The sequence below is a fragment of the Hyla sarda genome, chromosome 2, assembly GCF_029499605.1.
Source record: "Hyla sarda isolate aHylSar1 chromosome 2, aHylSar1.hap1, whole genome shotgun sequence".
Taxonomy (NCBI): domain Eukaryota; kingdom Metazoa; phylum Chordata; class Amphibia; order Anura; family Hylidae; genus Hyla; species Hyla sarda.
Window position 1 is genome coordinate 448151485 of NC_079190.1, and position 24262 is coordinate 448175746.

The 24262-nt window shown below is 39.6% G+C and overlaps 1 protein-coding gene across 2 annotated transcripts in view; it reads right to left on the reverse strand.

Moving 5' to 3' along the window:
• Positions 1-24262, reverse strand: part of EPHA3 (EPH receptor A3) — a 434619-nt gene that overhangs the window by 268935 nt on the left and 141422 nt on the right. For both annotated transcript variants that reach the window (XM_056559344.1, XM_056559343.1), the window contains exon 3: positions 16002-16662. In XM_056559344.1, coding sequence (XP_056415319.1) covers positions 16002-16662 — 661 coding nt within the window. The remainder of the gene's footprint in view (positions 1-16001; positions 16663-24262) is intronic.

The window sequence follows — 24262 nt, forward strand, 5'->3', positions numbered from 1 at the left end:
GTGATCATTTATGTTTTAATTCAAAATGATGTGTTTTAGCTCCATTAAACCTTCTTCCTTTCTTAAAGGTAAAATTATATTAACTATTCAGTATAAATCCAGAACTGTAAAGCAGGGAAACAAATAGTAGATTATGCATAAAATGGGCATTTCCACTATTGGGTACTGTGAGACAGTGACAGGAATGGTCATCAGGGACCGCTATACTTCTCCAAGATACCTGTCGTATGAGGATACCAGGTTTAAGGAAGCACATCATCCAGAGAAAACTGGGTGAGACATGAAGAATTCTTGCTTTATGTGTTTTCTATGCTTTATTTGTGCTTAAAAAAAGCTCAAGAGCACATTTTCCCCCAACCCATACACAGACTTTGGACCAAAGTCCAAACACAGGAAGTGCCGCCTGGAGTGCTGAGGGGGGGGGGGGTGTCCAGCCTCATCCAATCATAGCTCCTCTCACACATAACTGCCATATGCTGTTGGTTGGACACCCCCCCCCCCCCTCAGCACTCTAGGTGGCACTTCCTGTGTTTGGACTTTGGTCCAAAGTCTGTGTATGAGTTGGGGGAAAATGTGCTCTTGAGCTTTTTTAAGCACAAATAAAACATAGAAAACTTCATTTTTTTTTAAAACAAAGTATATTAGAAATATTTTTCATTTACCATAAGGAGTGCAATAGCAAAAATTAGTTTTAATGAGAGTGACCCTTCAACATCTCTGATGAGACTTAGCTTGCAAGAGATTTTTGGAAAGTCCTATTATCATGTCTGGAATTTCATTGGCTGGAAGGTAGGTTTGGTAGTAGGGCCATTTATCCGCTACCTGGGCCACTCCAGGTTGTAATACTAGCTTAGATCATCACAGGTGCTGAAGACAAATCATATTTAAGCTTTAACCCCTTAAGGACTCAGCATTTTTCAGTTTTTGAATTTCCGTTTTTTGCTCCTTACCTTTTAAAAATCATAACCCTTTCAATTTACCACCTAAAAATCCATATCATGGCTAATTTTTTGTGCCACAAATTCTACTTTGTAATTACATCAGTCATTTTACCCAAAAATCTATAGCGAAACCAAAAAAAAATCATTGTGTGACAAAATAGAAAAAAAATGCCATTTTGTAATTTTGGGGGGCTTCCATTTCTACGCAGTGCATTTTTCGGTAAAAATTATACCTTCTCTTTATTCTGTAGGTCCAGACAGTTAAAATTATATCCTACTTATATAGGTTTGATTTTGTCGCACTTCTGGAAAAAATCATAACTACATGCATGAAAATGTAAACATTTAAAAATGTCATCTTCTGACCCCTATAATTTTTTTGTTGTGTGACGTTATGAGGTGGCATGGCCTGATGTCACGTCTCTGTCTACAAACCCAGCGTTTCAGAGACTGGAGCAGCACACAGCACAGACTACCGGATGCTGCAAGGAGACCACGGGGGGGGGGGTCCCAGTGATTATTTATCTTATCTCCTATACTTTGGATAGGAGGGTAAGATGTCTAAGGGGTATTCCAGCTTCATGCATTTTATCCCCTATCCAAAGGATAGGGGATAAGATGTATGGTCGCAGGGGTCTCGCCACTGGGGAGCCCCACGATCTCGGTGCAGCCCCTGACATTCTGTGCCAGGCGCTGCCTCCGAGACGGGGACGTGACATCACAGACAGCCATCACACCCCCTCCCATAAACATGAATGGAGGGGGCATGGCGTGACGTCAATAGGGGGCGTGGCCGTCATGTCCCTGTTTTGGAGGCAGCGTCCGGCACAGAATACCAGGGGCTGCACCGAGATCGCAGGGGTCCCCAGTTGCCGGACCCGTGCGATCATACATCTTATCCCCTATCCAAAGGATAAGATGTATAAAGCCAGAATACCCCATTAAGTAACACATTTTGGTGACTGTTTTGTTGGGAGGCTGGTAGTAACAAATCTGTATTGAGATGAATGATTTTGTGTAGTTAGTGCTGGACAGGCCAGATTTATTTTTGTGATTGCTGTATTTGTTTTGTTACTAAAATATATAGACAGGAGAAGCCGTGTTTAAAGGGGTACTCCACCCCTAGACATCTTATCCCCTATCCGCTGGGGACCCCCGCAATATAGCATGCAGCACCCACCTTTATTCGCTTCCGGCAGCGCTGGAGGTTCTGGCTCTCGACAACGGGAACGGAAGATCGTGACGTCACGACTCTGCCCCCGTGTGACAGTACGCCCCACCTCCTCAATGCAAGTCTATGGGAGGGGTCGTGACAGCTGTAACACCCCCTCCCATAGGCTTGCATTGAGGGGGTGGAGCGTGACATCACACGGGGCGGAGCCATGACGTCACAACGCTCTGTCCCCATGATCGCCAGTCATCAGACCCGGAGCGAACATGCTGCGGGGACTGATTCTAACGGGGTGCTGGGTGCAAGATCACTGGGACCCCCGCGATCAGGCATCTTATCCAATATCCTTTGGATAGGGGATAAGATGTCTTAGCGCAGGAGTACCCCTTTAAATATAATTTACAGAGCTAATCTCCCATAGTACATTCACATGTACAGGATCTGCTGCTGATTTAGTACTATCCAAATATTTAGTTCCATTGATATCTGCAGCCGATCCTGCACATGTAAATTTACTCTTAGTTGTATCTGTCCTCCTCTTCCCCTCAATTCGATGCACAGATTTTCTACACTTCTCAAATAATGAGCAAAGTTCTTCATGTTAAAAAGAAAAGCCCTTAAGGACACAACTTGATACACAAATTGACACCTGCATATTGCACAGCTGGGAGAAATGAATGCACTGGAAGGCTCCTTAGTACGCTGCAGCCAACGGCCTGGTTGTGCCATTTAAGCCCATTATAACATGAAAATTCTTAATACATGTGTCACATAAGTGGAATTCCAGCTAATACCCATTTATTCATCAAAATACCTGTCCGAACAAAGAACAGGTCTCATAAAATGTTATCACTCAGCAGACAGGCATGGCCATAAAATTCTAGTAATTGCCATCTATAAGCATGCTTCAGTTTGTATGATACTGCCTGAAGGGAATGAATAAAACTTTAATGTTAATGTTAATGTCATTTACTTCATCAAAAGCAGTCATTCCAGGCTGGAAACACACATGCAGTTCTTGATGTAGTTGTGTGAACCAAATGAGAGAGAGTACCTGACCCAGGGAATGTAAGCTACACTCAGGCTGGGTTCACCTATGTCCGGCATAGGTGAACTTAGCCTAAATCCCAACTGATGCCACAACTGATAACAACTTGTCATCAGCTGTATGGCATCCGGCATCCATTGTTTCTGGGCAATGGACAGGGGAACGCAGCAAGCTGCTTTCCCCTGTCTGGTGCCTTCCAGTGTGGACAACAATCCACAATTGAGATGCTGGATGATTGTGAATTGTCCCATTCAAATGAATGAGATCAGTTCTAGCATCAGTTTCCCTCCAGTGAACGCCGCACATATATAAACCCAGCCTTAGTGAGCAGCAATGCATACAGCATCATCACTCACTTCATTGAGGCAGTACACATTCACTGGGCCAGGTGTAAGAATGAATGTAGTAGCTGTGATGCATATAGCACTGTGTGCATTGGTGCTCAATGCATTGAATATTTGGAGGGCTGGGTGGGAAAACGCTCAGCCCAGTACTGTACAGAGCGACAATGCATACAATGGCCCTTATTTACTAAGAGTGTTGTGTAGGTTTCGTTGTGAGTTTTAATTCCCTACAATTTATTTTCCACGGTATTTACTAAGGATCCCCTTCATTTTGCTTTTTTACACATGCTCTGATCTGTCGGGTTTTCCTCAGCTCAAATCTACCACATTTAATGTGTAAACCTTAGTAAATATGTTGTTTTTGTGTGAAAATGTCAGAGACACGCCCCTTTTCAGATTTTCTTAGCAAAATGGCGAGTTAGCCGGGGTTTTTTTAATTCTGGCACAAATTCTGGTTCAAAATCTGGCGCAGACAGAATTTATGGCGCAATGCGCCAGAATCTTGCGCACAGCCCGACAAAACATGTCGGGTTTGCAATAGTAAATGAGGGCCAATGGCCCTCATTTACTATTGCAAACTCGACATGTTTTGTCGGGTTGTGCGCCAGATTCTGGCGCATTGCGCCAGAAATTCTGTCTGCGCCAGACAGAATATAGACACCAACCTAATATAGACATCAACCTATGTATAGTCTATATACCTATGTATATATAACATCAACCTATGTATAGTCTAGATATACATTTAAGACACCTTAGGGCATTTTAACCCCTTAATGACCAAGCCCATTTTCACCTCAAGGACCAGGCCAATTTTATTTTTGGGTTTTCATTTTTTCCTCCTCGCCTTCTAAAATCCATAACTCTTTTATATTTCCCTCTACAGACCCATATAATGGCTTGTTTTTTGCGTGACCAATTGTACTTTGTAATGAAACCTCTCATTTTACCATAAAATGTACAGCGAACCCAAAAAAAAAATTTTAGGGAGGAAATTTAAATGAAAACCAAAATTTTGCACATTTTGGAGTGTTTTGTTTTCACACTATACACTTTATGGTAAAAATGACATGTGTTCTTTATTCTGTGGGTCAATATGATTAAAATGATTTCCATGGCTAGATACTTTTATATTTTTGTACCGCTTAAAAAAAATCAAAACTTTTTGTACAAAATCAGTAATCTAAAATCGCCCTATTTTGACCACCTATAACTTTTTCATTTTTCCGTATATAGGGCAGTATGAGGGCTAATTTTTTGCGCCGTCATCTGTACTTTTTTAGATACCACATTTGCATATATAAAAGTTTTAGATCATTTTTTTTTTTAATAAAATGTGACAAAAAAGCAGCATTTGTGGACTTTTAAAAAAAATTTTAACGTTTACGCCATTCACCGTACAGGAACATTAACATTATATTTTGATAGTTCGGACATTTACGCACGTGGCGATACCAAATATGTTTATTAAAAAAAAATTGTTACGCTTTTTGGGGGTAAAATGGGAAAAACGGACAATTTTCATTTTTATTTGGGGAGGGGATTTTCCCCTTTTTTAAACTTTTTATTTTTACATTTTTCAACTTTATTTTTTACACTTTTTATGTCCCCATAGGGGACCATCTATAGCAATCGTTTGATTGTTAATACTATGCAGTGCTATGCATAGGACACAGCACTGCTCACTATTATCGGTGATCTTCGGAAGACCCCGGGAGACGGCTGGAGCTAGGTAAGGGGACCTCCGGCTGTCATGCTGGATGATCGGATCCCCGCGGCAGCGCTGCAGGCATTCCAATCATCCAATCAAAGTGCCGCAATGCCACAGATGCTGTGATCTGTATTGATCACGGCATCGGAGGGGTTAATGGCGGACATCCGCGTGATTGCGGATGTCGGCCATTACCGGCGGGTCCCCAGCTGCTGTTGCAGCCGGAACCTGCCGTGTATGACGCGAGCACCCTTCCGATGCACGCGGTCATACACAGGACGTAAATATACGTCCTGGTGCGGGAAGTCCCGCCAAACCAGGACGTACACTTACGTCCGTGGTCGTTAAGGGGTTGAGGGGTATTCCACCCGTAGACATCAGATAACAATGTCTAATTGCGAGGTCCTGTCGCTGGGACACCCCCTCCGCGATCTCTGTACAGCACCCCGCATTCTGTTCCCGAGGCTCCTCCAGTCCCGGAACCGGCCATCACGCATCCTCCCATACATGAATGGATGGGTCATGGTGTAAAGTCACAAGGGGGCGTGACATGATGTCTAAGGGAGGAGTACCCCTTTAAAAGTGTAGCAGTTCGTGCCCATGTACATCAGCTACTATTTTATAAGGATTTGCTATGAATAGAAAATGAAACTGGAATTTGAGATTAGTGTAGAGAATGACATACAGTAAGCAATTTATATTTTGCATTATGTGTGTTACTATATATAGATTATTTTCCTATTGACAAGAATCTTTTAAACATTTTTTTTCCCTTTATGGTTTTGGACAAAAAATAAAAACAAATTATAATTAAATAAATAAATAAAAATAAGTGTAAAATTGATTTTTAAAAAGGCATAATAAAATATGCAGGTGCAGCATTAGTACATGAAACAAAATATATTAAAAAATATATCTATAAAAAATACACAATTTTCTCGAATACAAAACACTTTTATATGCCTAATATGCACATATAATACCTCAATACACAATAGCTAAGTTCTTTAATGCTACTGATAAGCATGCATAAGAATTTTCATAAAGATGATCAATGGCCAAGAGCATTACAACAAACAGTGCAGTGCAAATAAAGAATCACACAGGCATAATACAGAGATAGAAAGCAGACATGTTAATCTAAAAAATAAATAAATATGTATATTAACAAATAAATAAAATAAAATAAACAATAATATATATATATATATATATATATATATATATATATATATATACATACACACATATACACACACACACATATGTATCTATATCTTTATCTATTTATTTACCTATCTATATTGGTTACAAAACATCAGAATTTAAATTAAAGCTGGAAAATGTGTAATTTTTCCCATTCATATTTGTAAATTTACTAATTTATTGTTTTCTAAGAACACTAGCCAATATCAGTAGAGTGATTCATTATATCTTCCTAGAGTCTAACATTTCATATATTCATATACTTTGTCCTGTACATGTTTATGACGGTAATAAATTATACGGTAGATTTTATTTTATCCGGTTCTAAATGATAAAGCAGAGCCCATCTAGAATGCCTCTTTTCCAAAACCTTCCATGTGACAAATTGTACTAGAAGCAAAAAAAAAAATAGATCGGAAAAGGGAGCGGAGAAAAGAAAAGTGCGGTAAGATTGATTACCGAGCCGCAATGTAAAACGAGAGGAAAAGTTCCAGCAAACTGGTTGTCGCTCAATACACTTGATATCTATTTCCTAATTATTTAGCTGTCTGCCATCATCTTGTTTTGATAACATCCTTCAGGACAAGAAATAGGAGCACATATGTGGATTGTTTGTACTCAAACCATCTTTCAAGATGGCTCTTGATTTTAGAGTATTTTTCTCAAATGTTATCAAAACTTACACTTCCCTGTACAATCGCTCCCCATGAAAGTCTCGTACCAGCTGTCACCATTGAAATACAAGCCCTTATTAGCCTGAAAAACTTTGCCAGCGAAACTAACTAGAGACTTTCCAATAACTATAAACACTCAGGCGAGTGTAAGGGAGAAGGGGAAAATGACAGAACCGTACGTCGGACAGAAAACCGCTGTTAACAATACCATTGCTGTGTCGAAAATGAGAACCACTTTTTTCAAAGTAGAAGCCCTTTTTTAGAGGTAGGAGGAGGGGGACTTAGAAAGATGTAAAAACATTAAAATAGAAGAGGTTAAGGAAATGTCAGCGGGATCCCTCCAGAGTTTTTAATATGCATACCATTAGATGTTTGTATAGGACACTTACCAATGGACGTGTCTGAAATTAATGTCACGGTGCTGATGTTTATTTTGTTAATTTGAGGCGGCCATTGGGGAATAGGGTTATATTTATATTCATTTATCATATCACCCAGAGGTGTTGTACTATGCTCCTAGGGTCTTATGACAAATATGACTCTGCCCCCCAGCTAGCTCGCACAAAAACATAACTATATAAGTCACTCACTCTCTCTCTGACTTAAAGGGGTACTCTGGTGGAAAACATTTTTTTTTTTTTTAAATCAACTGGTGCCAGAAAGTTAAACAGATTTGTAAATTACTTCTATTAAAAAAATCTTTACCCTTCCAGTACTTTTTGGCAGCTGTATGCTACAGAGGAAATTCTTTTCTTTTTGAATTTCTTTTTTGTCTTGTCCACAGTGCTCTCTTCTGACACCTGATGCCCGTATCAGGAACTGTCCAAAGCAGGAGAAACTCCCCATAGCAAACCTATGCTGCTCTGGACAGTTCCTGACATGGACAGAGGTGTCAGCAGAGAGCACTGTGGACAAGACAAAAAAAGAAATTCAAAAAGAAAATAATTTCCTCTGTAGCATACAGCTGCTAAAAAGTACTGGAAGGGTAAATATTTTTTTTTTTAATAGAAGTAATTTACATATCTGTTCAACTTTCTGGCACCAGTTGATTTAAAAAAAAAAATTCTACCGGAGTACCCCTTTAAAGGGTTATTTATTGACATAATGTAAAATTGTCCATATATATTTTAGTGAACCAGATGTTAAAGCAATGACCAACATTTGGTCGTAACATTTCTTTTACTTACAAATAAACGGCCATGTTTCTGTTTTGTCGTGTGACAACTGGAAGTGCAGCCATATTGGTTTTAGCTACTCACATGGTAAAATGAGAATTTTGTTAGCGTGTCCAGACAATGTTACAAAACTGTTTTGACGGTGGAAGTCTAAGATTAGTTTGGTTTGCTTGAACCATATGAGGCATGGTAGATGTATTAAAGCTATATAACTACAGGTTTACTACCAAAGACAGGATCTAATCCCTTCCCATAGGATCAGGGTCTCCGGCACAAGTTCCAGTTCTGCCCTAGGCTGGAAAGATACAGCTCCCATATGAAACCACATTATATCTGGACTTGTGCTTTTTTTTTTTTTTTTTTACTTTCTAGTAAATACTTGCATTTCCTATGACATAATTCCGAAGTATCTTTTCGTTTAGATCTGTTTTGTGCCCTTCATCTGTTACACTTTTTTTGAATGCTTGAGTAAGTAGCCAACTGGGTGTTACCGGTTAGGGGCGTGTCTAAGAATATCCAATCAAAACTGCCAGATTGAGTAAAGACTGGGAGGGCTGACATGTCTGGCATTCCTATTTGGCTATTTATCCTTACATTTATGGTAAAAATAATAAAGGAACACAAACACATGACAAAGCTATAAGATAAGGTAGGTCAGGAGAGAACACAGGTCTTCTTTAAGCAAATGTGGCATCTTTTTATATTTCCTATCTTATTTGCACATAAACAGCAGATATCAAGGGTCAAGTCCTGGAAAAAAAAAAGTGTGGGAACTCATTCAAAATTTCCATTCAAGGGCTGGTCCTGCAGGAACAGTGGGGGAGATTTACCAAAACCTGTCCAGAGGAAAAGTTGCTATGTTGCCCATAGCAACCAATCAGATCGCTTCTTTCATTTTTGAAAAGGCCTCTGCAAAACGAAAGTAGCAATCTGATTGGTTGCTATGGGCAACTCAGCAGCTTTTCATCTGGAAAGGTTTTAATAAATCTCTCCCAGTGTTCCTGCTGTGGAAAAAATGCAGAAACTCTGTTCCCATGCATTCCTGCAGGATGAGTCCTGGCAGATATCCATGTAATTATCTATCTAGCTCCTCTCTATCTATCTTTCCATTATAGTTTTTCTCTGTGTCAGGTTCCCTTCTGGTTTTGTTTAAAAAGTCTGAAATAATAATAATAATAATAATAATAATAATAATAATAATAATAAAATATTCTTATTTTTACTTCTATTATTATTATTAATTAATTAAAAGTAGAAATAGAAAAACTTAATAATAATAATGATAACAATGAAAATGGTAATGATAATAAAATAATAAATAATATAAAAAAAAATGTTTGTATTTTCTATTTACACTCTTTTTGTTTGGCGTTCACAATCTATCCGTAAAGGCAGATAAATCAATATTCATTAACAAAGTTCTGATTTTTTTTTTCTCTTACAAACAAGTCCAGGCAATGACAAAGCTGCTAAGTATGGTGGCCACTAGAATTCTACAAATGTAAAGGGAAAAAAAATGATCTAATTTGTTTCTGTGCAATGTGCCAACCAAATGGTATGGAGAGAAAATTGAGAGCACCTCGAATTAGAGGCAAGACAAGTTCCAGCATGCATTAAACCCCAATGTTTTTCTATGCGTAAGCAGACGTGCAATGTCAACTTAACTTCCTTGATCAGACATAATATCCTGCTGAGCTCTTGTAGTGGACCAGATGAATGCAAAACAAGCAACTATATTGTTATTTTTTACACGGTGCCTTAACATCACTGGAATGAGCAAATATACTGAGAATAATGAGCACAATTGTTGCTGAGAAATGAAGTCATTTTATGTATAGTTCAATGTTACAATTAACTGGCTACATTTCTTGTGAATCAACCCATAAAGTGATAACAGAACAAAGCCTGGATGAAAGATGTCGCTCTTTAACCCCTCTGTTCACAGGGGATAGGGAGGAATGGTGTATTTGTTGAGGCCACTTTTGCAGTCTTGCTCTTAGTCAATGAGAACTCCTCAACCACTGTATTTATCCAGGTGAAATTCACTGTGTTCAGGCATAGATTGTCCTGGTATATATCCATAAATCAAGAAAAAGTAGACAAGCCATGCCAGTGCTATGGGACAGATGGCTAATTGCGGGGAAAGCTAGAGATATGGTGGACAGTTATCACGAACATCAACAAGGTGACCAATATAAATTACTTTGAAGGGAACCAATCAGTAGATTTTACCATATATAATGCTTGACAATGTGTTATATATGGTAAAATATGTATCTCACCATCGCCAGGGGATGTTTTGGCCCAGAGATGGTGTAGATATCAACTTATGAAGTTCCCCCCGGTCGCCCCCCCTAGTAGTTCCAGAGCGGGGACTTTTACTTTCCAGCACTCGTCACTCCGGCCTTGGTGACACCCCCCCTTGGCTTGATTGACAGCTCACATCCCCCCTCTGCTCCGTCTGCTTAATGAGCAGAGCAATGATTCGAGCCGCCAATCAGGCCAACAGTGTGGGGCCATTGCCAGAGGGAAGGGGATCAACGGGTGCTGGTAAGTATAAGTCACCGCCCAGGGGACTACTTGCGTGGCGGATGGGGAGGACTTTAAAACTTCATATCTTTACCATCCCGGGGGCAAAAATGTTTCCCTGGGATAGTAAGGATTGTTGTCAAGCGTTATACAAGGTAAAATCTGATTGTTGGTCCCCTTTAAAATGATTTAGGGAGTCAACATATGTCCAGTCAGAATATCAGTCTCTGGTGATAAAGAAATAAACTAGTTAAAACTAAAGGCCGCTACTGTAGAGCTCCCAGAAGCAGAGTCTCCTAACTGGGTGCTGGACCCAGAAACAACTGATGCACTTTGCCATCAGTTATCACATCGGTTGTGGCATCAGTTTTGGCCAGTTACTGGGCTCGATTGCTGGATACATTTGACTGAACAATTTACTGACAAAATGTCAAAACCTTTTATGCTGGATGCCAGACAGAATATACAGCCCCTTAAAGGGGCTCAGAGGCTACGTGGTTCACCCTGTTGCCTTGCATGCTGGGGCCCTATGTTCAAATCCCACAAACAACAACACCTACAATGTCTTTGTATGTTTTCCCTGTGTTTGTGTGGGTTTCCTCCCGATAATCCAGTTTTATCCCACACTCCAGAACATACCAATGGGGACAAGGACAAATTGAGAGCACAATGCTTCAGAATCTGTGTGCGCTATATAATTTTTTTTAAAACTATACTCACCTTTCCAAAATCCCCACCACTGCCATTTTGATGGTGCTTGTCCCTGCAGTTAGCTCTTCCTGGTGTCAGTGTTGATACAGGTAAGCACTTGCTTAGCCAAGTAGGACACCAATGCAGCTTGTGATTGGTTGAGCAGTCACTTCCTTGTGCCAATACTGACACAAAGAAGTGCTGACAGCAGGGACTGGCACCATCAGAACAGCTGCAGTGGGGAATCAAAGACAGTAAGTATAGAGTCTTCTTTTTTGCAGCTTGAGTAGAAAAACATATAAAACATAATCCATGAGATACCTCTTTAATACTGTAACTACCTACTAATTTAACCCCTTTGAGATCAGAATGTCCTCACAGTGCCCCTTTTATGACACTGTAATATATGTATATATGGACACATGATAACATAAAAATCATTATTTTTGAATTTTGATTAACCATAGATTTCTTCAGAGCAAAACTACATTTTAGCAGGATTCTATGTCTGGAATGAAGGTCATCATCATTTACAGCTTTAAATCCAATAAATTTCACATCTGTGATTGGGATTTTGACTGGAAACAAATTCCTATGTAATTTCTACAAAAACATAAAAGCAGATTCAGGTTGCTGAACTGGCTGACCTTACCATTGACAGGAAGCTGCATCTGGGCTCATTGAGACCTTCCAGTTGATGAGGTAACTTACACTGTTTCCACTGTCAGTAAAGCATGACTATTATTAATGTCTTCCTATTTGCTCAACAAAAATTATTGAAATGACATCATGGCTATCTAAACACACAATCGGATGAGGAGCTGGGAAGCCTCCAAAAGCGCAGGGGCTGGCTACATGAGAACGCATAGTGTTTGAAGAATAAAGGACATAAAGATCTTTATATATCACACAGTTATTGACCAACAAGTGTCTTTCCTTATCATAAAGGGGTACTCCATAGGGGATAAGATATCTGGGACCCCCCGTGATCTCTGTGCAGACACCCTGGGTTCTGAACATTATGTTCAGAACACTGGGTTTCAGAGGCTGTGGCGTCACACCGCGCTCCCGCGTGATGTCACGTCATGCCTCCTCCATTCATGTCTATAGGAGGGGGCGTGACAGCAGTCACGCCCCCTCAAATAGACATGAATGGAGGGGCAAGGCGTGACGTCACAACCACAGCCTTTAAAACCCAGCGTGCCGGGTGTCTGCAAGGTGATCGCAGGGGGTTCCAGCGGAGGGACCCCCTTGATCAGACATCTTATCCCCTATTTGGATAGGGGATAAGATGTCTAGCAAGGGAGTACCCCTTTAATTCCTGGCTTCTTGGCTTTACCAATGCCAAGTAGATGCCTGGTGCAAGATCAAACATGATTTCTTAACTTCTGTTGGGGGAGATTTATCAAAACCTTTCCAGAGGAAAAATTGCTGAGTTGCCCATAGCAACCAATCAGATTGCTTCGTTTATTTTTTAAAAAGGCCTCTAGAAAATGAAAGAAGAGATATGATTGGTTGCAATGGGCAACACAGCAACTTTTCTTCTGTACAGGTTTTGATACATCTCCCCACACATGTCTAAATGTGGTTACCCAGTGGTTTTGATCTACACTGCAGCCTTTTAAGGGCTTTGCTCGCATATTGTACTAACGTATTGAGAAACTGGAGCCCTTAACAACATTTGGGAAAGGTATGGGTGAAGACATTTTAAACAGGATTATAATAACTTTCTTTGGATTCTATTCCTTTTAAAATATCATGTAATGCCTAAGCATACAAGGACCATGTAATAAAAAATAATATTTTGTGCTTGAGCATACAGTAAGTTTGTAATGGGCAACGTGCATAAAATTGTCCCATGTTGTAGTCAGAGATATATTTTACACTCCATTCTTGCGGTTGTATGTGTTGGACACTTTTGTGCAATTGAAAATGTAGAAAAATTAGACAAACAAAAAACTTAAAAGTTTTTACTGGTGGTAACAGACGTTTTAAACTGTTTTAAATACATATAATGTAAAAATATGCGCCATTTCAAACAAAGGTTTTATACATTGCTAAGACGTGTTGTGTCTTTTTATGTTATTTAGCCTGGCCGGTCTCACTCTAACTAGGAAGCTATGAACTGAAACACTTTTTAAATTATTCTAAATCTTTCACGTTTTTGCAGAGTAGAAATGAAACCTCTGACTTTGGCTTCATTCAACAAAGACTATTATTATTACTATTATTATGGTTTTATATCCATCTATTGTTGGCTGTGCAAAGCTGACAACTAGCTTCTTTTGTGAAAGGAGTTTAATTTGTCTGATTCATGTCTTGTCATAATGTGTTACTACAGTAATGCACAATATAGAGGTCTATAAAAGCACAATAAAAAATAAACAAATATGATGTGGATAAATAAAAGTTCCCAGATTTAAAGGGCCTTCCATGATGGACACTCATTGCAAGCTTAGGTGATGAGTATCTGATCAGCGGGGGCTCAATCAATGGCACTACAACCGATCATGAAAACAAATGGAGCGGCAGTCAGACATATACGCCGCCATTTCATTTACCTTTACAGAATATGCGTGTGAAAATCTGCTCAGGAATTCAGCTTGGTGATTCCACTGCATGAATTTAAAATTGGTGTGAATGGGTTTACAATTGACCCATTCACACTATGGAATTTCCAGCTGCAAAAATTCAGGATTCTGGACCTGTGGAATACTGTTTGGTCTGTACTGGTGACAGCACAGGTCCGCACAATCCTAGCAACGAAGGATTTCAGCAGTGGCCAGATGGAATCCCCTCCCATAATATCTCTGGGTCGTGATTCTATAGAGTGAACATATCCTATGAGTTGGATGGAGATTATCAAGTACAATGCTTAAAGGGGTACTCCACTGTTTTTGTGCTGCGAAGGTTGGCCACACCCCTCATGACATCATGGCCATGCCCCCTAAATGCAAGTCAATGGGAGGGGCAGTAACACCCCCTCCCATAGACTTGCATTGAGGGGTCATGACCATGATGTCACAAGGGGTGTGGCCGACCCCCACAGTGGGAAAACAGCATTTGGAACATTTACTTGTGAACGCTGGCCACTGGAATACCCCTTTAACAATCTTTGTCTTTGTTGCAGATATTTTCTAACATTATTTTTATTTAGGCTGGTGTAGGCTGGTGTAAATAAATCTCTCCCCATATCTCTGGATTAATGGGGCATTATTGGTATATATCAGAACAATGACTAAATAAAACCTAAAAATCACATTAAGGATGCACCTACTTGAAGGCAAAACAATATAAAAAGGTAGTGCAAAAATGATTCCTCTTGACATTTGCCAGACATTTCAAACCCAACCACTCTCCACCTATGACCCTCCCTAACTAACTCAGAGAAACTCTTCGTATGCAAAATTACCTACGACTGACATCAAAAATGATAGTAAAATCAGACTTAACAGAAAGAAAGATAATTATCTGACACATTTAACATTAAGGGGTATTCTAGCCTAATACATCTTATCCCCTATCCAAAGGATAGGGGATAAGATGTATGATCGTAGTGATCCCATCGATGGGACCCCCTCAATCTTGGTGCAGCCCCTGGCATTCTGTCCCGGGTGCTGCCTCTGAGACAAAGATGCCCCCTTGTGACATCACGCCACACCCCCTCTATTCATGTTTATGGGAAGGGGCATGAGGGACATCAGCGCCTATCCTTTTGACAAAGGATAAGATGTATAAGGCCAGAATACCCCTTTAATGTCAACAATATCATAACATTAGAAACATCAAGAAGAAATGTGATTTTAGGTGGTTAGAAGTTTAGCATATAGGATCAGCCTTGCATAAAACAAAGACCTTCAAACTTTGGACCTCCAGCTGTTGTAAAAGTATAACTACCGGCATATCTGGGAATTGTAGTTTTGCACAGTTTGGAGACCATTGGCATGAAGGAAAAGTTGCTATGTTAAAAAGTCTACTGTGGATCACAAGCTGTCTTGGTCTTGAAGTGAACACCCCACTTGTCTATGTCTTTCTTTGGTGTGCTTTACGGTGGAGCTTGTATAGTTTGGTGGTCTTGCACAGATGGGTTTTATTAGATCTGAAAACATTGTTGCACTTTGATTAATTTTAAATGCTTTTGTTGAACCAAGATCAATGGAATCAATGCTGAACTGAAATAAAAAATAAGCCCCAATGAACAAAGCACATCAACCCAACATGAAGCTGAATGTTGGTAGAACCTCCAAGTGCCATGGCGAAGCCAAGTGCAGCACAAGTTGTAGCAGTATTAAAAGCATTGCAAGAAAGGTGGCAAATGATAACAGACGTTATAAGACAAGACTAGCCCTGGGCATAAAACTTCAATCACTAATACAAGGACCTGACAGCCATGCTTGACTAGCTCATCATTCTACAAAATGGTAAAAATATTGATGGTTAACAGAAAGTGTTCTGTCTCCAGCCAATGGGCGTAGAACATTTTACAGACTGTATAAAGTGACTTATTATTACCTTGACAAGTAAAACCTCTCTCTTCATAGCCAGGGTTGCAAAGACACTTCCCGATGGGTACCAGCCATTCTCCTTCAGTGCTGCAGTACATTTTGGGTGGATCTTCTTCTTTGGAATGGTTGACACAAGAACCTCTCACCTCCACCAGAGAATGGGAGTCCATAGGTACAGTGTCTGGAAACATGGCTAAATTCTTCACAGTGAAAGGACACTTTTTGAAATATACCCGCACAGATACTAAGGCAACGCAGGCACCAACATCCTGAAATGCCAGATAAAATCCTTTCTTACTGATAGGCCCCACTTCCCGAACCTCAGTGTTCAGTTTCAGAATTCGATCTCCAAGGTCCATCTGGGTGAAGCTTTCGTCAGCTGCAATTGTGTCGATCTTTGTAAACTGATGCTCCCGAAACTTGACCCCATGATCCTCATCTGACTCCAGGTAATAAAGGTTAAATGTTTCTTTACATGTTCCCAGGACAAGTGGGATGCTGTTGCAGTCTCGTAATGTGAACTTTAGCTCAACGTAAATCTTTTGAGCTGCGTTGCGGGGAATCCAGTTTGTTCTTAGCCAGTTGTTTTGATTGTGGTCCATAACATTGCAGACCTGATAGGTTCTTATGGGAGTGTAATGTTCATCGACTCCACTGATTTCTTCCCACTGAAAAATAATAAAAAGCAAGAAAAATAAACATGTCAATAAATAGAGAAAGAAAATACTTCTGAATATGTGAGAGCTGTATAAATGTAGGTTATTATTTTGGATATGGTAGATTAATGCTTCAGAAAATATCCACATATTTTATTTCCAGTCTAAGGCTATGCTCACAAAGGGCTGGGTTCATACTATGTCAATTTTGGGCATATCATTTATTATACGTGTCGATTTCTTGCTGTTATTTGCAAATATGTGGGAACCAAAAAAACAAAAAAAAACAGACCTAAAATTTGGTGTCTTATTTTTTTTCTTATAAACACATTTTCAGCTGTAGTTGGCAAAAATGCAAGTGCAATAGTTTTTGTGGCCACATCTTTGAAGCTTCAGGACTGTATAATAAGCACAGAGCTTATTTGTTGGGCTGCAAAATGTCTTAATGGGTAGTACTGTCACCTTATAGCACTCAGGTTTAAGGATGAGTGACCACTTTCTTTCATTCCTTTATTGTCCAGTTCTCATGCTCACATGACCATTGTCCTATCTTGGGCCTCTCTTGGTAGATACTATCCACTTTATACCAGGAACACCCCATAAGACTTGACAATTTGGAGATGCTCTGATCCACTAGACTAGTCATTGAAATGTGGCAATTGTTAAAGGGGTATTTCAGGAATTTTTTATTTGACTATACTACAGGGATTTTAAAGTAAGTGTAGTGTGTGACGGTTTTCCCACAATTCTTATGTGATTTTCACCCCAATATTTATTTTTAACAGCATACAAAATTACTGTTGTCTCAGATGTTTCCCTGGTTGCAATGCGGCCGAGACCTGACTGGCCAAGACCTGACTCACTAGTCAGCTGATGACAGGGAGCCTGTCTACTTCAATGGGTGGAGTGATCGCTTGGTGGGAGAGAGATCAATCTGAACTAATGCAACAGCTGTAGGCACCCTTATTGAAAACCACAGGTCTTTTGAATGGATGCAGCTCATTTATGTTTCAATGGATGGGGTGGCTAATGTGTGGAAGGGAGGAAAATGGAATTGTGGGATTTGTAGTCAAAAAAAGAAAAGTCAAACAGGAAATACCAGTTCACAAAAAGCTAGCCACACTATTATGGTAACCTCACAACATAGCCATTTAGCCCCAAGACAAGCGCAGATCCTTCCTTAGCATGTCCATTACTGTCTGCCAGGTATGTACTAAAATCACCTTATGGTGGCTACTTAGATTCTTGTTCTTGCCGATTTTTTCTGATTTAAACTCTAATTTATCTTACGGATGATCTGTGTATATTATCGATAGTCACTAACCCATACCAAAATTAAAAAAGGTGGAACACAACCTTTCCTATAGACTATACTAAAGTTTAACTGTATCAGTGCCCCACTAAACAGTAACCAATGTATGTGTAATTAAAATAAATTATTCAGATATTACATTTTCTTTAAAAAAAATGTGAAATGCTGCACCAAAAGGGGAAACTTTCTCAGTGGTAACTTCCTGTGTAGGAATGCCTTCTCTGTTACATTAGGACACAAAGTCCCATTGAGACATACCATTCTTTTCGGTTACCATGATTAATCATTAGGTTTGACCTTGTCAAAAAGTAAAAAAAAAAAAATACAATATGGTTTCGGAGACCACAGTACCAGGTCCCCATGAGCTTGGTGACTAATGTTGATGTGACATGTAGGCTTCTTTCATCATGAGAAACTATGTGATGTATGATATAATGCTATTTAATGCAAGTTTAGGTCAAGTAGTCTGGACAACAAAATAATAATAATAATAATAATAATAATGTATCTTACAATTTCTGTGATGTCTTTGTATTGGTTGGATTTTGCAAGTTTAGGTCAAGTAGTGATAATAATAATAATAGCAACAATACAATTATTATTAGTATTATTATTGTTGTTGTTGTTGTTGTTGTAATAATCTATATAATAATAATGCATGTTACAATTTCTGTGTTGTTTTTGTATTGGTTGGATTTTGATTGTAATCTATAGCAGGTTTATATAGGGACCACATATGAGAATTGTGTAAATTACTTGCTACAAGCTAAAACAACTTGTGTCCGCAGCGTGAGTATAATGTGCCGTAACATTATCATGTGTTATCAGTTGTCTCCCATAAGACCATAAGACTGCAATTATATTAACTACATTCTGTCTCTGAATAATCACAGTGCTTATAATATATCCAGCAAATGAGAATCTAATGCTATGTTTTTAAATCATTATTTATGCAATTTTTAGTTTTGTTCAGTAAAGCGGGCATAAAATTATTCTTCACAACTAAACTAAAATATCAATGTTCTAAAAAAAAAAAAAAATCTTATCAACTGTTAAAGCAGTATTCTTCAAACTGTGGCCGCCAGATGGTGTAAAACTACAACTCCCAGCATGTTGTTTCCGGATATGGAGGAAGCTTTAGTTTTGTAGCTGAAGGTCTACAGTTTGGAGACCACTGTGTTATGCTCAATGGAAACAAGCACAGTTCCAAGGACCCTCATTTTTATTTGAACCTCCTTAATTTTTATGCATTTTTTGGCATGTGAATTAACACAATGTCAATCATACTATAGCATCATAACATATTATCACTGCATTTAAAATTTTATGTCGTGCGATCAACAGTATGTGCTAAAGATTTTCTTTTTTGATCTGCTTTTTATTTAACTCCAGTCTTAATTTATTTCCTATAACTGACTGTCTGTTTATTACTTTTTTCTTTTTTTATTAGAAGTTCCTTTAAAATGTTGCTGATCATATGATTCACTGTAACCGGGAAGCCAATCTTTAATTTACCTATAGCACTCCCACGGGTAAAATGAGGTATTACATGATGCTCTTTAAACTCAATAGGCTGTGTTTTATACAGGCATATAGTTGGTCCTCCACAAAAAAAAGAAAATGGTCTTTAAGGTCCTTAATGATAATGAAGCCCCCTCAATTAACTTACAATGGAATAATAAGGGTAAGAGGGGTTTTCTAAACAAAGCATTTCCTTTAAAACTTAATAAGCCTTAATATCCATCCTCAAAGGATTTGTAACACAGTCCAAACACAAGGGCCATTCTTATTCCTGCTTACAAAAAAATACCCCTGCAAATAAGAAATGTTGTCACAAAAGTACAAGTTTCCACTAGATTCCGTCTATTGTCTTCTATTCACAGTGGTGAAAAGTATTTGAAAGTTACAAAATGCTGCGGCGCTGAATAGAGATGGAAACACTAGCAGCTGGCTTTGTTCAAGATGGCAGCTTTCCAAGTCCCAGACGTCTTATTTGTATACAGTGATATCTTGCCAGCTGTTTAATATTCGTAGCTAATAAATGTAATCGAGAGGAATATACGGGGATAAGTTGGTGGATTTCTTTAAAGTACATCCTCAGAAGGGATTCATTTTAGCTAATGCACGCATTAAAAATAAAAGCTGGAGCAAGTGGTAAATATAGGCTGTAAATTATGTGCTCCTTCGCAGAGCATTTGTGGGTTGGGGATAAGGGAAAGAGCCGGGATATGAAAGCAGACTGGCACAAAATGGAACAGCAAGAAATTCTGTATGAAGTATGGGATAAAAAGAAGACATACAACATGTTTTATTTTAACTACTATTTATGCTTAAAGGGTTCTACTCATCTTACTTATTTACGACATATTTGTGAAACCAGTATGTCAGGGCCCTTTATCCTTCTGTTAGCTGAGGGTCCTATTCGGCATTTATAAAATATCCTGATAGGGTGTCAACACATATGTTCGGTGACCTAGCTCAGTTTCCCTCTGGTGCCGTAGAAGTTCTGGGACAAACTGATCCCTTTCAATTGGGAGTCTGGGTCGCACTAATGCAATTTTGGATTTTGCTCAGTACTGACAGATGTGATGGCACCCTAAAAGGAGTACTCCAGGATGTAAAAAAGTATCCCCTATCCTAAGGATAGACAATAAGTGTCAAATCTCCTGTACTGGGTCCCAGTTTCCCTTCTAAATGGAGCATGGCAACCACTGCACTAAGCACCCCTAAGACCCAGGGCCCTGGGTGGGAGATCGCAGAGGGTCCCAGCGGTCTGACTTTCCGCAAAATGACACTTATCCCCTATCTTTAGGAAAGGGTATAAGTTTTTATATCCCCGAGTACTTCTTTAATATGCCATAAATGCGTAAGATGTGAATATCTTGAGACATATGGGTGAGCAGGTGAACGACTTCTGTGCAAGCCCTCAACATCTCCATGATTCTGAGTGGTGCTATACATATTGGGACACATTTCCTTCTGCAAATATATCAGAATTCTGGCATAATTGGCACCAAAAATTGTCTTGCATGATTTGCACCACATTAATTATGAGTTTTAGGCATTTGACAAAAATGGAACAACACTGTAGTTTAGACACTTTAAAAAAAATGCTACACAATGCTTCAAAAAGGCACTAGAATTCTGCAACTAAGTTCTTGGTGTCATTTCATCTGATAGTTGGTCTAAACGTAGATTAGACAGTCTAAGAAAAGGAAACGTATCCAACAGCCTGAACCATTATGATTAATTTGGCAAATTCTTAGACTGTCTAGGCTAACTTTACACCGGCCAATGCATCCATAGATATTGCAGCAGCACATCGCTCTGCAGCGAACTACCTCCACAAAGAACTGTGAATGTGGAGAGCCCCTTAATACAACTTTATGAGAAGGCTCGGTTTTCGCATTTAAGGACCAGTGAGCAGTGGAACCAGCTAAAGTAAACAGGGGCACTATTTTTAGTTTTTTTCTGCCATACACAGTGGGAGGAATGGGGTGGGCTAGGGGGAAACAAAATATATTTTACTGTCAATTGTTGTTTTGAATATGTTTTTGTATACATGACTTACTTAATGAAAAAGAAAAAAAAATTAAGAGAAAAAAAATAAACTAGGGAGGATCTATTTTCAATAACGCAGAGGGGAAAGAGGTAAAGGCTGTGGTCATAATATATCACTTTCATGGTTAGTATGTACAAATGTTAATCTATAAATATACTGTATGCTTTCTATAAGAGATTATCTATAGGCTATCTCTAAGTTTATTAAAAAAAAACAAATATATTTTTTTCCATATGTGGAAATTATTATATTCTCTACCTCCTGCACCAAGATATGTGGCCTAAGGTGTACAACTCACCACAAGTGGTAGGAAAAAGTGAGCAGTGATGCAGCGAACACCTAAAACATTTCGTAGAGTGTAATATTAATCATGGGGAAAAGGGAGATGACAAAGCCGAAACAGTGAGCGGATGGAACAGACTTTCTATCGCCTCTGATTTAAGCACAAAAGCCCATCATTATTGGAGTCAAGCTCCATGACTTTGTATGCAGAAAATAATCCCCCAGGTGATCTACAAGATAAAGGAACATTAGTATCCGCACAATCTGTTGCTGGGGATAAAATCTATTCCTGAATCCTCTGTGTATAATATCTAAAGATGGTTAATAGCTGAAATACCGCTATCTCCGTACAGTTGGGGAAGGTCTTAGAGTCTATTTCAACACTAAGACATGATGTGTCTGAGATTAGAGATAGAGTAGTTGCAAATGGGATGGAAACAAATTTGAACCATAATATAGGTCCTTGAGAAACCTTATAAAGGAAGTACAAAAAAAATAACTATCCATTTTATTTTTATAATAGCATCAAGACTGTGGGGGAAGCATCAATTTCCAGTGGGAACTGCATGAAAAATGTAATATTTCTTTGCCTTCATACTGATTCTGTCATAGTGAGAGCCTCTCTCTTAGAGCTTGTACCCTGGGGTCACTTAAACTGGTACTCTTTGTAAATTACTTCTATGTAAAAATCTTTATCCTTTGAGTACGTATCAGCTGCTGTATGCTATAGAGGTGCTCTCTGCTGACACCTCTGACCATGTCAGGAACGGTCCAGAGTACAAGCAAATCCCCATAGCAAACTTCTCTTGCTATGGACAGTTCCTGACACAGACAAAGGTGTCAGCAGAGAGCACTGTGGTCAGACTGAAAATAATTATTCAAACTTCCTCTAGAGCATACAGCAGCTGATAAGTACTAGAAGGATTAAGATTTTTATATAGAAGTAATTTACAAATCTTCAATACAGTAGAGAATAGAATAACATCGGCACTCACCGGTCTTCTCTTTAAAAAGGCTTCTTTATTAATACATGCTCACAACATGAAATGCAGTAAGGGAGAGGGACCCGTGCAGGGGGGGTAAGTAGTTTGCCTACTACTTACCCCCCCTGCACGGGTCCCTCTCCCTTACTGCATTTCATGTTGTGAGTATGTATTAATAAAGAAGCCTTTTTAAAGAGAAGACCGGTGAGTGCCGATGTTATTCTATTCTCTACTGTATTGAAGATTTGAACTTTGCTACTACGTCAGAGCACCACCACATCTCTATTGGTTTGTCCTAGTCACACGCCCGCCGTACAATCCAGTCTAGCCAGTAGGAGCAGTGCCGAATATCACATCTTCTCCTTGCCCTTTAATTTACAAATCTGTTTAACTTTTTGTCATTGGTTGATTTGAAAAAAAAAAAATAATAATAATTTCCCCCGGAGTACTCCTTTAAAGGAGTATTCCAGTTCTGGAAATTCAGTTAGGGTGCTTTAAAACTAAAAACAAAAGCATATTTAGCTGCCACAATCCCCCCTGTTCAAACAACCCTAATTCACACTGCGTGAACCCTACAGGTTGGTGGGGGGCATTTTTGTGAAGTGCTCTTTATGGTCAAACAGACATGTAATCTTTATTCTGTAGGTCTATTTGAATAAAACAACACACATCTTAACATGCTTTCTGTTACTGTACTGTATACTGATACATACATACGATGGTAATCCGTTCCAAATGGACCATCGTTTGTTGAAACCATCGAATGTTGAGGGATCCGTGCAATGTAAAGTATAGGACAGTGGTCTACAACCTGTGGACCTCCAGATGTTGCAAAACCGCGTTGGCTGTCCGGGCATGCTGGGTGTTGTAGTTTTGCAACATCTGGAGGTCCGCAGGTTGTAGACCACTGTTATAGAAAGTTGTTCTCACCTGTCCCCACCGCTCCAGACCGTCACCGCTCATCACCGCTGCCCGGGATGTCGCCCTCCATCGCTGTCGCCACGTCCCCGAGGTGTCCCCGACGGTCCGGCAAGGCCTCTGCTTCCCCGGCATCCGCTTGCTCCGTCGCCGCCATCACGTTGCTACGCACGCCGCTCCTATTGGATGACGGGACGGCGTGCGCAGCGAGATTATGACGTCGATGGAGAGCGCCAACGATGCAGGGGATCCCGAAGAGGACGCGCCGGAGCCACGAGGACAGGTAAGTGACCATCACCGGAGCTCACGGGGCACCATAAACGGCTATCCGGCGGCAGCTGAAGCCGGATAGCTGTTTATGCGAGGGCCCCGACATAAAAAAGCATTGTATGTTGATGCTGCCTTCAACATACGATGGCCTCTGAGAGGCCATCGCATGTTGAAATTATCGTATGTAGGGGCCATCGTAGGTCGAGGGGTCACTGTATTATGTTCATGTTGTAAATGTACGTCATGGTGTGCTAAGTACCAGTGCACCATGATGAACATATACAC